General features: G+C 37.6%; 1 protein-coding gene across 1 annotated transcript in view; it reads right to left on the bottom strand.

Moving 5' to 3' along the window:
• Nucleotides 1-214: 214 nt before the first annotated feature.
• The window catches only part of LOC122229256 (soma ferritin-like), a 28,383-nt gene continuing 13,602 nt past the window's right edge, over nucleotides 215-14,995 (bottom strand). The window contains exon 5 of the mRNA XM_042954341.1: nucleotides 215-359. Within this exon, the coding sequence (XP_042810275.1) occupies nucleotides 300-359 (60 nt within the window). The 3' untranslated portion in view covers nucleotides 215-299. The remainder of the gene's footprint in view (nucleotides 360-14,995) is intronic.

Here is a 14,995-nt window from a genome sequence, read left to right as displayed (position 1 = left end):
TGGGAGTAGTACCAAATCCTACATATGCTCATTTTTTTCTTTTACATCCATACCTATGATTAAGTTTAGTTTATAAATTAGGCACAGTAAGAGAAGAACAATAACTAATAATAAAATAGAACAATTGTAACAATATACTGTAATAAAACTTACATGAATGCGGTCTCTCTCTTTCTAAAAATATTTTACTCACCCCTCTTCTTGTATTAACGTGAGATTATAAAATGCCTAGGTGATGAGATGAAGTGAGGTGAATGACGATGTAGGAATGGTGACCCAGCGTTAAGGTCCAATTGATCTTACCACACATCAGGAGCATCGTCCGCTTCAGGAGTCTGGTTGACCACAGGTAACAGAAACTGGGGAAAGCAAAAGTGTGGGTAAGGATGGGCTACTGTACTAGATACTCTACTAGATGCAAATAAAGGTCATTTTCTGACCTCTTATTTGACTCTCAGTGGACTATATTATGGCCCCTCATGCTATGTTAAAAAAAAAAACCAACAATAAACAGATATTAAATAAATAAATAAATAAATAAATAAATAAATCTGCTTGCTCTTTGCTGTATGTCTCTGAAAGTGTTTTTGATTTTCCTCATTTTTAAAAAATACATAAAATCTTGATTTTTTAAATAATAATACCTACTATATAAACATTCTTGTTTTCAGCTTTAGTTTCTTTTTTTTAATTTTTACTTTTACTTTTATTTTTTATTTTTTTTTAAATTTACTTCCAAATTAGTTAGCATATAGTGCAACAATGATTTCAGGAGTAGATTCCTTAGTGCCCCTTATCCATTTAGCCCATCCCCCCTCCCACAACCCCTCCAGTAACCCTCAGTTTGTTCTCCATATTTATGAGTCTCTTCTGTTTTGTCCCCCTCCCTGTTTTTATATTATTTTTGTTTCCCTTTCCTTATGTTCATCTGTTTTGTCTCTTAAAGTCCTCATATGGGTGAAGTCATATGATTTTTGTCTTTCTCTGACTAATTTCACTTAGCATAATACCCTCCAGTTCCATCCACGTAGTTGCAAATGGCAAGATTTCATTATTTTTGATTGCCGAGTAATACTCTAGTGTGTGTGTGTGTGTGTGTGTGTGTGTGTGTATACACACACATCTTTATCCATTCATCCATCGATGGACATTTGGGTTCTTTCCATACTTTGGCTATTGTTGATAGTGCTGCTATAAACATGGGGGTGCATGTATCCCTTCGAAACAGCACACCTGTATCCCTTGGATAAATGCCTAGTAGTGCAATTGCTGGGTCGTAGGGTAGTTCTATTTTTAGTTTTTTGAGGAAACTCCATACTGTTTTCCAGAGTGGCTGCACCACCAGCTTGCATTCCCATATATAAACATTTTTAATAAAACCATTTTTTTTTTATGTGGACATAGTCCGTTTTCAGTTGGATATGTCTGTGAGCTAAGCCATTTTTTTTTTCCTCAAATGAGATCATGAGATGATCATCTACTATGTGTGTCATGGTAGGAAAGGTGTACAGAATGGATGAGCCAGATCCCCTCCTTATTTTATAGGTAAGAACTCTGATCCTAGAAAGGTAACAAGCCTTGCTAAAATCATTGACAAAGATAGGCTTTTCACTGGGACTTTTGTTCTATGTGGTCCTTTTCTATCCTTTTAGGGAGGCTTTCACCCAACCCAAGATACAGCATCATTAACAAATTTAAGTTCTCGGAGGAAGCAAGTATATGAGTATCTTTTAAGAAAATATTTTGCTAAAAGGGAAACACAGAGAAATTTTAGAATGGCCAGTCCTAAACTACAAATTTCTACTTCTCTTTTTCCTATTTTCAGCCAGAATTGCAGTTTGCTCTCAAGGGCCTGAATATAATCAAGGGTAGGCAGATAATGCAGTTAATGGCAAAAAATGGAAGCAAATTCTTTCTTCTTGCACCATGGCTAATTTGAAAAAAAAAAAAAAAAACAGTCATATAATATCATGAAATCTTACATTTCATTTCTACTGGGTTTCTAATTCAGTTAGTACTGTAGAGATACGTTAAGTAAGATTTGGCCTTTTTTTCTTGAAATCATTTTTGTAAATTTTATTTTATTTTATTTTATTTTATTTAAACTCTTTAATGTTTATTTACTTTTGACAGAGAGAGAGACAGAGCATGAGCGGGGGAGGGTCAGAGAGAGAGGGAGACACAGAATCCGAAGCAGGCTCCAGGCTCTGAGCTGTCAGCACAGAGCCCAACGCAGGGCTCGAACTCACAAACCATGAGATCATGACCTGAAGCGAAGTCGGTTGCTCAACCGACTGAGCCACCCAGGTGCCCCATTTTTGTAAATTTTAAATAAGAGAATTAGAAGTTGAAAAGTTCATGAGTAAAATTTAATAAGACTCTATCAGGATTAGATCTGCTGATAGTTTTCAAAACTAAATTGCTCGATTTTTATAAAATGGTGAGACAAATTATCTACCAACTAACTGATACTATCTTGGAGCAAAAAACATGCCCCATTAGCAAATGTCTGGTTAATTCCAACAAAAAGGTGTTTTCTAAAGCCAAATAAAATAATTGGAAATATTGCAAAAATACATGACACCAAAGTTATTTTCAAAAAGGTAGAATATATTTAAAATGCTGTCAATATGGTATGCATGTGTCTATTCAACTATAACTTCTCTTGCTTTGGTATTATTTGAAAAAAAAAATAGCCATTATGTTTTTTGTTATTATTGCTCCAATCCAAAAGGTAAGTAACTGATTTTATGTATGAACAGATTTTATTCCAATCTGGAGTTGACAGACTATGCAAATTTATATGACCAGATATTATATGAAGTATCTATATGGAGTATTAAGTAGGAGAAAGGGATACTTTGTATTAGTCAGGGCTCTCCAGGAAAACAGAACCAATATATATGATAAAGTTTATTATGAGGAATTAATCTCACTTGACTATGGAGTCTGAGATGTTCCACAATCTGCTGTCTGCAAACTGGAGACCCAGGAAAACTGGTGGTGTAGTTCAGTTCAAGTCCAAAGGTCTGAATTCCATGGAACTGGTGGCATAAGTCCCTTTGAGGGCTGAAGATCAATGTCTGGTTCATGCAGTCGGGCAGACGGGGCAAAGTTTCAATTCCCCATGTTTTTTTATTTTATTCAGGCCTTCAATGGATTGAACGATGCCCACCCACCTAGGGGAGGGCAATCAACCCTACTGAGTCCACCAATTCAAATGATAATCCAATCAATAAACACCCTCACAGATATACTCAGAAAAAATGTTAGCTGAATGTATGGGTACTGCATGACTCAGTCAGGTGGACACATAAAAGTAACCATCACAAATCCACCCCTTTTGAACTTGGCACCTATACACATCTCCTTAACTTATACTTAATCTCAAAATAAAGGCAATAACAATGTCATAATTCTGCTTAATGTGGTACAACTATCCTGCATACAACGAAAAATGCACTAGTCTTTTCCCCACAAGAGGAGGTATAATACTTGAGTGATGTTTACTCTTTACTCTGATATCCTGCAACTTAAATATTATTATGTCAAATTAACATTTATATACATCAATTGAAAATGGTGATACAAAGTTAATACAGTTTATGTTACATTATAGGGGAATAAGATAGGGGAAGAAACAAAGATACACACAGATATGTATACAGCTGTATTCATGATAAACAATAAGGAGGAAGTGCTCCATATTAATGCTCTTTAATAATAAGGAATAAATACTCATGACCATTATAGTCTCTGTTTCTGACTGGTCATGCTGGTATTTATAACTACCTCCTTCTACTACCTATTCTGTGTTCCCTTTGCCTTCAGCAAACACCTAATCTGGTCATGATTCTTTACCTGGTAGGGTGACCCAAACCTTTATTACTGAAGGATGTGGGCCTCCTTAGTAGTCCTGCATGCACTGGATTGTTGCAGTTTTCCATTTCTTTGTTTTTGCAACAGAGGGCATTCTAATTGATTCCAGTTTTCGGTTCTTCCCGTTGTGGGCAATATTCTTACCATGTGTAAGTACTTGATTCTATCACATGTGTCGTTTTTATCCATTCATTGTTCTATGAAATTTACCTTTGTCATCTGTTGGCAGTCAATCCTTCTAGCAAATCACGAAGCACTATATTTTATGGAGTGCCTGCGGAATAGAGACTTCAGCTCACCTGTGCTGTATGAAGGACATAAACACAACGAAGACATGGCATTGAACCCCCAGGGATGATAAAAATCACTTCTAGGTAAATTGGTAGCTCCAGTCTTACATAAACTCTTATATTGGTAATTCCACTAAAAGGAAATAACATTTAATTTACTATATTCTTATTTGGCTCCCAGATTACTATGTTATAGATCTTCATGGTATTTTAAAACAAGGAACAAATATTAAAAAGTATTCAGTCCAACTGAACACCTCAGTTAGGAGTTGGCTCTCTCGGTCTGGGTAGAGGAGATGAGAAAAAAAAATGGCCATCTAGAAAAACCTGGTGGGGCACATGTTCCAAGAGAGCTCCTCGTTACTGAAATGTGGGACAGTGACTTTACGGCATGGCACAGCCAGTTCTGTTTCCTGCCATGGCTGCTCATACATCTTTATTATGATCCCTTTCTTTCCTTAGGGCACTGTCCTGCTGTTTATTTTCCATGGAGATATTTACATAAGGAATCTTAAATCTTATCTGTCAGGTTCCTGAACCTTTTACTTAGCTCTCTCTAGGAGATGATATTTTACTTTTAAGAAAGAGAACACATGGACTGTCAGTGTCAGGCAGCTGCAGCTGGGTCTCATGTCAGTCGTTATCAAGGTGACCATGCACAGAGCACTGGACCAGCTGCTGAGGGCCGGGCTGTCTGCCTATCACTCATGGGAGAGATAACTCAGAAGAAAAACAGTACCAATACATACCAACTATAAAATGAGTTATTATTTGTGATATACTTAAAACAGTGCTCACCACATATTGTTTGGTAAAGGTAAAACAAGTCAATTTGGAGGGGACAAATGCGGCTCCTAGGGTCTTAGTCACAAAGAGGCATTATGGACGTTGGAGTGGGTCAGATAGTGCACACCCAAACTCATGTCCACCCACAACCTGAAAATATAAACCTATTTGGAATAAGTGTCTTTACAGCTATAATTAGGATAAAGATTGAGATGATATCACACTGGATTAGGATGGACTCTAAATCCAGTGAAAATTCTAAGAGACAGAAGAAGAGAAATACAGGGAAGAAGGAATGTGAAGATGGGGGTAGAGATTAGAGTGACACATCTACAAGCCAAGGAATGCCAAGAATTGCAGGCAGCCACCAGAAGCTAAGGAAGAGGCATAAAATGATTTCTGCCTCAGAGCTTCCAGAAAGACCAACCCTGATGACACTTTGAATTTGGATCTTTGGCCTACAGATTTGTGAGAGAATCAATTTCTGTTGTTTTAGGAACCCCAGTTGACGGGAGTTTGTTGTGGTGGCATCACAGAAAACGAATGCAGATTTCTATCTCAAGTCTATGTAAATTCTGCATTTGTTAGGTAATGGAAGAATACAAACAGGTTTTGTTCTGGAAGGGTAAACTGTCTGCAAATATTCCTATGATCTTAATCCAAATGGACCTGTACATGCAAAGAATAAGAATATCAATACAGTGAACACATACACCAGTCTAAAAATACAAGATTTCTTTTTTCTAACCCATATACTTCCCTCAAAACTACTTTCTGTGAACCCTGGTAGCCATTTTTATGATGTGTGACCTTGCCTTTCTTCTGTAGCCTAGCAGCTATTTGTCACCAGGGGCAAGGGATTCCTGACTTCTCAGGCTAAGCAAAATCTTTTTCCTAGTACTTTGGAATTAGAACTTGGTCAGTTTTTACTGGCTTTCCAATGAAGGACACATCAAGTTGAGAGGGCTCAGGTGACTGTGAGCCAACAATATGGAGAAACTGCAAAGAGAAAAAGAAAGAAGCAGACATATGGCTACAGTTTGGATAAAAGACCATACAGGGGAGCCTGGGTGGCTCAGTCTTGATTTTGGCTCAGATCATGATCTCACGGTTGTGAGATCGAGCCCTGTGTTGGGTTCTGTGCTGGGTGTGGAGCCTGCTAGAGATTCTCTCTCTCCTTCTCCCTCTGTCCCTTCCCCACTTGCTCTTTCTCCCTGTTTCTCTAAAACAAAACAAAACAAAACAGAACAAAAACTATATAGCCCTAGAGAACAAGAGACCAAGAGGATCTTCATAACAGATTGATTACCACTGAGAGGCAGTTAGGGGATGGTGGTTAAGAATGGGGGCTCTGGAGCCAGATGGATTTGGGTGAGTTACTTGACCCTCTCAAGTTCCTCACTGTAGTTGGGACTAATAACAGTAGCTCCAGGAAATAGTTGTTCCTTGGATTAAATGTAAAAAACACTTTGGATGAGGTAAGGCAAATTAAGCGCATTAATATGAAACACTTAGAAGTGTACGTCATATGTACTCAGGAGATGTTGGCTGTAATTATTATTACCCTATCCCCCCAAATGGCTTTTAAACCACCTCATGCTTCTTCTTTTTTTTTTAAATTTTTTTTAACGTTTATTTATTTTTGAGACGGAGAGAGACAGAGCATGAATGGGGGAGGGTCAGAGAGAGAGAGGGAGACACAGAATCTGAAACAGGCTCCAGGCTCTGAGCTGTCAGCACAGAGCCCGACGCGGGGCTTGAACTCACGAACCGCGAGATCATGACCTGAGCCGAAGTCGGACGCTTAACCGACTGAGCCACCCAGGCGCCCCCCCTCATGCTTCTTCTAACATTTTATGCTTATTGGTAAGTCGCACATTTAAGTGGCTTTTCTATGTATGTTTATACTTTTAGTTTTGCAGTACATTAACTTACCATAACAAAGACTAAAAATCAGTCACAGCACGGAAGTTTATCTCTCTGACAGTATTTTAAGTCAATAAGCATCCTATAACACAAAGAAAATAGTAAAAAGCAACTTAGTTTCTGGGTATATTTACTGTGGACGTGTTTGTTTATACCTACTGGTTCTCTTTCAATGGGCATAGTTGGCACAATCTTATTTTATTACATCATTGTATAAAACAAGTCACAGTGCCTACTCTGGTTTTAACAGAAATACTGTGTAAGGAGGGGCATCTGGGTGGCTCAGTGGGTTAAGCATCTGACTCTTGATCTCGGCTCAGGTCATGATCTCACAGTTCACGAGATCAAGCACCTGTTATCCGGGAGGTAAGCAATAGTTTCAGCTTACTAGCTTGGGAGGGAGGCAGAACTCCTATTAGAGAGACAGTTGCACATCTGTTTAGGAAAATACGTGAACAGATTTTGGTCTTCTAGGTCAGGTTCAGACAACGAAGAGTTTATGACTTTGTATATTACAGAAACGACAATATTTAGTTTCTTCCTGAGTGAGTCTTGGAGATCCAAATACTCAGATGTTGGAGGAATCCTGGAACAGAGAGGCCTGGCCCCACAATACCCTGGTTAGCCCCAAAGGGAATCTGCTAGAGGTGGCAGGACAGCTGAGATAGCTGTTACTCTTTTGTAAATTGGTGGCTTTTGGGGCTTTGCTGTAATTCCATTTCATCATCCCCAAATCTTCGGTAATATCTGTTATGCACTAGTATTCAGGCACAAGATAGAGCTGTTTAGAGCCAGAGATAGGAGGCACATGGGCTACTCAGGAAGCCATCTTGACACAAATGGTATGTGAGAGCCTCTCAATTTGATGTAAAAACTGGAGACATCAGGGAAATCTGTGTTTGAGCTGTTTTTTTAGGGCTTCTTTAGAAACCTGTTTATCTTTTTACAGAAACTAGGCAGAACACAACTACTCTGATAGTTAAATAATCCAGTAGCCCACTTACTGGTGGCAATCTGCACTGTGCTTTACTTAAGGAATACTACTCAGAGCTGAAAGAGAATGAAATCTTGCCATTTGCAACAATGTGGATGGACCTAGAGTGTATTATGCTAAGCAAAATAAGTTAGTCAGAGAAAGACAGATATCATGATTTCACTCATATGTAGAATTTGAGAAACTCAACAGATGAACATTGGGGAAGGGAAGGAAAAATAAGATAAAAACAGAGAAGGAGGCAAACCATAAGAGACTCTTAAATACAGAGAACAAACTGAGGGTTGCTGGAGGGGAGGTGTGAGGGTGGGGATGGGTTAAATGGGTAACGAGCACTAAGGAGAGTACTTGTTGAGATGAGCCCTTGGTGTCATATGTAAGAGATGACTCACTGGGTTCTACTGAAGCCAAGACTACACTGTAGGTTAACTAACTTAAAATAAGAAACCAGACATCCTTGCAGTGATAATTGTAGCAACTTGAAAAGGGCTAATGACTAATTTCCAAACTCTGACACCTCTGCAAGCACAATGGCGTGAACATTGATGCAATGACTATTCCAATGAGCTCTGTGACAGAAAGATGGAGATGTTGTCAATAAATGTAGGGTGCTAACATCAGCGTTCAGAGGTTACAGTAAATTGGCCTCCCCCCAATCCAGATATTAGGGAAATAAAATTACCCTTTAAAAGCAATAATGTTTTAAAAAGCTATTATTGAAACATATACAGAACAGTGAATAAATTCCCAAGGACCCCATCACCCAGTTTTATTACTAATCAAGTTCATTTCATCTTTATCCCATTCTCTACTCCCCTTCATAATTTTATCATTTCATTAATAAATATTTCAGACTGATGATTCTTATTTTATAATGATAATGTAATCATCACATTGAAAAAAATTGGTAATTTCTTAATGTCATCAAATATTCACATTTTAAAAATTTGTTTCAATTAGGATCATTGTTTCAATTAAGAATTCTTTTTTCCATGTTATTTATTTGTTGACAAACCTGGGACATTTGTCCTGTAGTTTCCCATATTCTGGATTTTGTTGAGTGCATTCCTGTTGTGTTGTTCAACAGATTCTTCTCTCCTGCATATCGTATAGAGGGTAGTTAAATCTTGAGACTGGTTATGATATAGTTTAACTCTTTCCTTTTTTTTTTTTTTTTAATTACTTCATGAGTAGTAGTGTATAATTTCATCAGGAGATACAAAATGCCTGACTGGCTTTATTTTTCTGTTAATAGCAGCCATGGATGATCATTGCCTAGTTATTTTCTTTAATATTTATTTACTTATTTTGAGAGAGAGAGAGAGGGATAGAGAGAATCCCAAGCAGGCTCCGCACTGTCAGCACAGAGCCCAAAGCAGGGCTCCAACTCATGAACCGTGAAATCATGAGTTCAGCTGAAATCGAGTCGGATGCTCAACGAACTGAGCTACCCAGGCACCCCATTGCCTAGGTTTTTTTGTTTGTTTTTAATTTTTTTTAGTGTTTATTTCTGAGAGACAGAGTGCAAGCAAGGGAGGGGCAGAGAGGGGAGACACAGAATCTGAAGCAGGCTCCACGCTCTGAGCTGTTAGCACAGAGCCTGAGGCAGGGCTCCAACCCATAAACCGTGAAATCATGACCTGAACTGAAGTCAGACGCTTAAATGACTGAACCACTCAGGCATCCCTTGTTTAGTTTTGTTGTTGTTGTTTTTTTGTTTGTTTTTTGTTTTTTGGCTTTTTTTTTACCATTTAATTTAATTTATTTTTTTTTAATTTGGCAAAAAAAAGTATTATGCACACTGTATTATTTTGTACAAAGATAAATTCCCCTTATTAACTATTAGGTTATTCCAAAGTAGTTCATATAGGAAAGATAAATTAAATCCTTGTTACCAGTTTTCAGAGTTTGAGTATGAATTAGCTATTATCCTCCAAAGGTGACCACTTTTTTTTAGTGTTATTTATTATAATTAGTATATTATAATTATTTAACAATCACCTATTGTTATTAAGTATTTATTATTTAATATTTTACCAATAAATTTAAGCATATTTGGCATGGTCCAGTCCATTGTGGTTATTTTTCTCATGAAATTGGCTATCCTTACTGAAAGGAAGCCTCTTCAAGTTGGTTCTGAACTCTTTTTGACAACCTTGCTTTCTAATATGATAACATCTTTCAGGATTATTAGTATATATCCTGACTCAGAAGGACAAGCAGCCATTTCTCAAAGGAGCCTTAGCTCCGTCTAGTGACAAATCATATTTAGAGACCATACTGAGGGTGTCAGAGTGCTCATTGCTACTTATTTCCAGGTCTTTTCCTTAGACAGTTAGGACTTTTTTAAAAAGGTAAATATATCATGAGCTCATTCTGATATTCATAATTAAGCATCTATAGGATTTTTACTTAACCTCATTGATCCTACATTTATTTCTCCTTTATTCCAGACAAGAAATCCCAGTTCTCAAAAACACCAACATAATTACTTACTTGTTTTGTCACGTGATAGACACAGACAGGAGTGTCAAGAACAACACCATTAGCTACTATGCTACAAGGTCATTGTTTTAAATTGCAAATCTGATTACATCACATCTACCTCTAAACTCCTCATTGCTCTCCCATCCCCTGAAGAACAAAGCCCAAGCATATTAACACGCCATAACAGACACTTCTTGATCTGACCCTGTTCCATTGACTTGGCCTGAAATGCTCTGTTCCTCCTTCCCTCCTTCTGTTGAACTCTGAGTCATCTGTCCAAGTACAGATCAGAAGCTTTTGTATCCACGTCCCTTCTATCCTAGCACAAATGGTCGCTCTTTCTCTATGTTCTTCTGTGCCTCCTACAGGCTTTTATTCATGCTTTTACCAAACTGAATTCTCATTATTTACATTATAAGTGTATTCTCTTTGGATTGTGCATGTCTCAATAGCTAGGGCCCATTTAATTTTGTATTCCCAGGATCTAAGTTAAGTCCATGAAAAATAGAAGATGCTTAATAAATACTTGTTTAATTGATATGATTTAGTATGACTGAAGAGGTGCAAAATCTAGCAGTTTTGTTTTCTGATGTTTAAAAAATTGTCTATAGTGTTTTTAAAAAATTTCTTTTCTGCTAGTTACCAGCACATTGCTAGCAATTAAAAAGAGGCACAAGAAAATTATTCACAAAGTCATAATTACTCTTGTATCATTCAGGCTTAAGGTAAATGCAATGAGAATAGTAACAGTAATATCTGTGAGCATCGGCAAACCTCTTGTCAATGACCCCAGTAGCCATACCTCTAATGCTAACAAACAGGATACTAGAGGATCTTCAGTGTCTGCGTTTTGCCCATCAAATAGATTGCATTTGTATTATTTCTCTTTATCAGGCTCAGTTCTGCCTCTACAGAGAACCAAGGCAGACAGTAAATTTATTCTCCGATATTCTTTTCTAACAGCTTTAAGCATTTGCTTTTCACAGTCATCACGGAAATGCAAGTTAAAACTACCATAGGATGGAGGGGATTGTGAGGTTTAAATTCCCAGTTGTGGAATAAGTAAGTCACAGAGATGGGGGTGCAGCATGGGGAATATAGTCAATAATATTGTGATAATGTGATATGGTACAGATGGTGACTTCTCTTATCGTGGTGAGCATGAGTAACGTATAGAATTGTTGAATCAATGTGGTACATCTGAAACTAATATAACATCACATGCCAATTATACTTCAGTAATAATAAGCTACAATAGGATACACTGTATACCCACTAGAATAGCTAACATTAAAAAGTTAATTCATAGTTTTCAACTGTCCACGTAAAAATATTCTTCATATGTTAATAAATTGTGTTTTATTTCCCCTTCTTTTTCTCTAAAAGCATCTATGTAGATGCCATGCCTCTTCGGCTCTCTCCCCACCTTCTTTCTTCTTTTGTATTTGTCATTGTTGTTTGAGTTGGAAATTTCTGGGTCATCTATTTTCCAGTTTCCTGTAGGTGAGAAGGTGCCAGAATAGCAGTCTAGGCTAAGTGACTCTCTTTTCGGTAGTCACAAAATCAGCTGCCTTCCTCCAACCTAATTTGTCTTTATGAAGGCTTGCCTTTTTGCATCTATGTACCTAGTAGTTCCAGAAGGGCCTTCTACTAGACCAGTCCTATTCCTGAACCATCTTTAGCAGAAAAAGGATATGGTTTTTGTGCTCAGGAGTCATTGCTCACATTTGGGAAGCAGACATTTTAGTATGTGTGCTTTTGATATATATTAGTACTGGCTTCTCTGTCTTCCACTTTCTTCCTTTATGTATCTTTATCATTTGAAGTCAGTAGGTTTAGTTCAGGAAACCACAACAGTGCTGTGTTTCTGAGAATAGGTGTGCAAGAAGAGTTTTTTAGAAGTGCCAGATGTTAGACATCAATAGTAAATATTTGCTCTCAAAAGGATGGGGCCCCTCATCAGTGACAACTGCTGTGATCAAAGAGGGTGGGTGTGATGGGAGAACTGAAGACAGTAAGTTTAGAATGTGTTTGGGTGAGGATTCACACAGAGGTGGCAGATTCAAGAAAATAGCACTTCTTAAAAAAAGGGGAGTTAGAAAGTTGCAGTTAGAAGCAGGATTCCCTGGTGAAAGTGACTTCTTCGCCAGAGGTGGTGAAGGTACCATAGAAGTTTGCGGCTGATGATAGGAGCCTTTTTGAACCAAGTTAGGATCTGAAATTTAAGTGAGGCGTGGTCCCAGAAGTGGCATTTATCATAGTAATAGAGGAAGGAGCTCTTTAGCTGAGAAACTGGGAAAGCTACCCCTTCCCTTACTTCAAAAGATCCTCCTTTCTAACTGAGAAAATCCAACTCATTCAAATATGATTAGCAAAGTAATTGTGCAGCTAGAACTAGATGCAAAGAAAGCTACTCTAGGAAAACAAAAGAACACAAAAGAACTAAAAATAAATACAAAACTTCTGTGCAGACTATAAACACTCATTAGAAAAATATTGCTCCAAAGCCGAGAAATACTTCAACACAACATCCCAACATGAATAAAGGGAGAAAAAATTATGATGTAATTACAACCAGGAAAGAAGATAATAAAAAATAAATAAATACAAGAAGTCAGGGAAGACAGAGCCAACAAAGAGAAGGCGATGGTAAGTCAATGAAGTATGTGAAATGATTAGTAAAATTTAGGAAAGAAGTAGAAGACACAGGCAAAATCACTTTGAAAAAAATTTTTTTAATGTTTATTTATTTTTGAGAGACAGAGCGCAAGTGGGGGAGGGGCAGAGAATGAGGGAGACAAAGAATCCAGAACAGATTCCAGGCTCTGAGCTGTCAGCCCAGAACCCGACGGGGGCAATAGAACCCACGAATGGTGAAATCATGACCTGAGCCAAAGTCGGACGCTTAACTGACTTAGCCACCCAGGTGTCCCCAAAATAATTTTATAAATAAAGACCAAATTACAAGGAACATAAGAGGAAATAGATACTATATAAAGTGTAACACAAAACAGAGAATATATACACATGGGGGAAGTGAAGAAAGTGAAAGAGAAATAAGCAAAAATATTTTTTTACTTACATTTTAGTTACTTAACACACCGTGCAGTATTGGTTTCAGGAGTAGAATTCAGTAATCCATCACTTACATACAACACACACTGCTCATCACAAAAAATGCCCTACATAATACCCATCACCCATCTAGCCTGTCTCCCACCCACCTCCATCAGTCTTCAGTTTGATGATAGAGATATCATTAGTCTTTTGTGGTTTGTTTCCCTCTTTTTCCTCCCCCTTCTCATATGTTCATCTGTTTTGTTTCTTAAATTCCACAAATGAATGAAATCATATGGTATTTCTTTCTCTGATTGACTTATTTCGCTTAGCATAATATATTCTAGCTCCATCCACATCATTGAAAATGTCAAGATTTCATTCTTTTTGGTGGCTGAGTAATATTCCACTGTATGTAAATATACCACATCTTCTTTATCCATTCATCAGTGGATGGACATTTGGGCTCTCTCCATAGTTTGGCTATTGTTTATAAAGCTGCTATAAACATTGGGGTGCATATACCTCTTCGAATCTGTATTTTTGTAACCTTCGGGTAAATTCCTGATAGTGCCATTGCTAGATCATAGGGTATTTATATTTTTAGTTTCTTGAGGAACCTTCCTACTGTTCTCCAGAGTGACTGCACAAGTTTGCATTCCCACCAACAGTGCGAGAGGGATTTCTGCATCCTCTCCAACACCTGTTGTTTCTTGTGTTGTTAATTTTAGCCATTCTAACAGGTAGGAGGTGGTATCTTATTGTGGTTTTGGTTTGTATTTCCCTGATGATGAGCAATGTTGAGTATCATTTCATGTGTCAGTTGGCCATCTGGATGTCTTCTTTGCAAAAACGTCTATTCATGTCTTCTGCCCATTTACTAACTGGCTTATTTGGTTTTTGGGTGTTCAGTTTGATAAGTGCTTTATAGATTTTGGATACTAAGCCTTTATCAGATTTGTCATTTACAAATATCTTCTCCCATTCCATAGGCTGCTTTTAGTTTTGTTGATTGTTTCCTTCGCTGTGCAGAAGACTTTTATCTTGATGAAGTCCCAATAGTTCATGTTTGCTTTTGTTTCTCTTGCCTCCAGAGATGTATCTAGTAAGAAGTTGCTGTGGCCGAGGTCAAAGAGGTTGCTGCCTATGTTCTCCTCTAGGATTTTGATGGTTTCCTATTTCACATTTAGGTCTTTCATCCATTTTGAATTTGTTTTGTGGATGGTATAAGAACGTGTCCCAGTTTAATTTTTCTGCTTGCTGCTGTCCAGTTTTCCTAACACCATTTGTTGACGAGACTTTTTTCCATTGGATATTCTTTTCCGCTTTGTCAAAAAGTAGTTGACCATACAGTTGTGGGTCTATTTCTGGGTTTTCTATTCTGTTCCATTGATCTATGTGTCTGTTTTTGTGCCAGTACCTTACTGTCTTGATGACTATAGCTTTGTAATCTAGCTTGAAGTCTGGAATCATGATGCCTCCAATTTTGTTTTTCCTTTTTCAGGATTTCTGTGGCTACTTGGGGTATTTTGTGGTTCTATACAAATTTTAGTATTTTTTTTCTAGCTCTGTGAAA

This window comes from Panthera leo, chromosome C2, assembly GCF_018350215.1.
Source record: "Panthera leo isolate Ple1 chromosome C2, P.leo_Ple1_pat1.1, whole genome shotgun sequence".
Taxonomy (NCBI): Eukaryota; Metazoa; Chordata; class Mammalia; order Carnivora; family Felidae; genus Panthera; species Panthera leo.
This window is presented reverse-complemented; position numbering and strand designations above follow the sequence as displayed.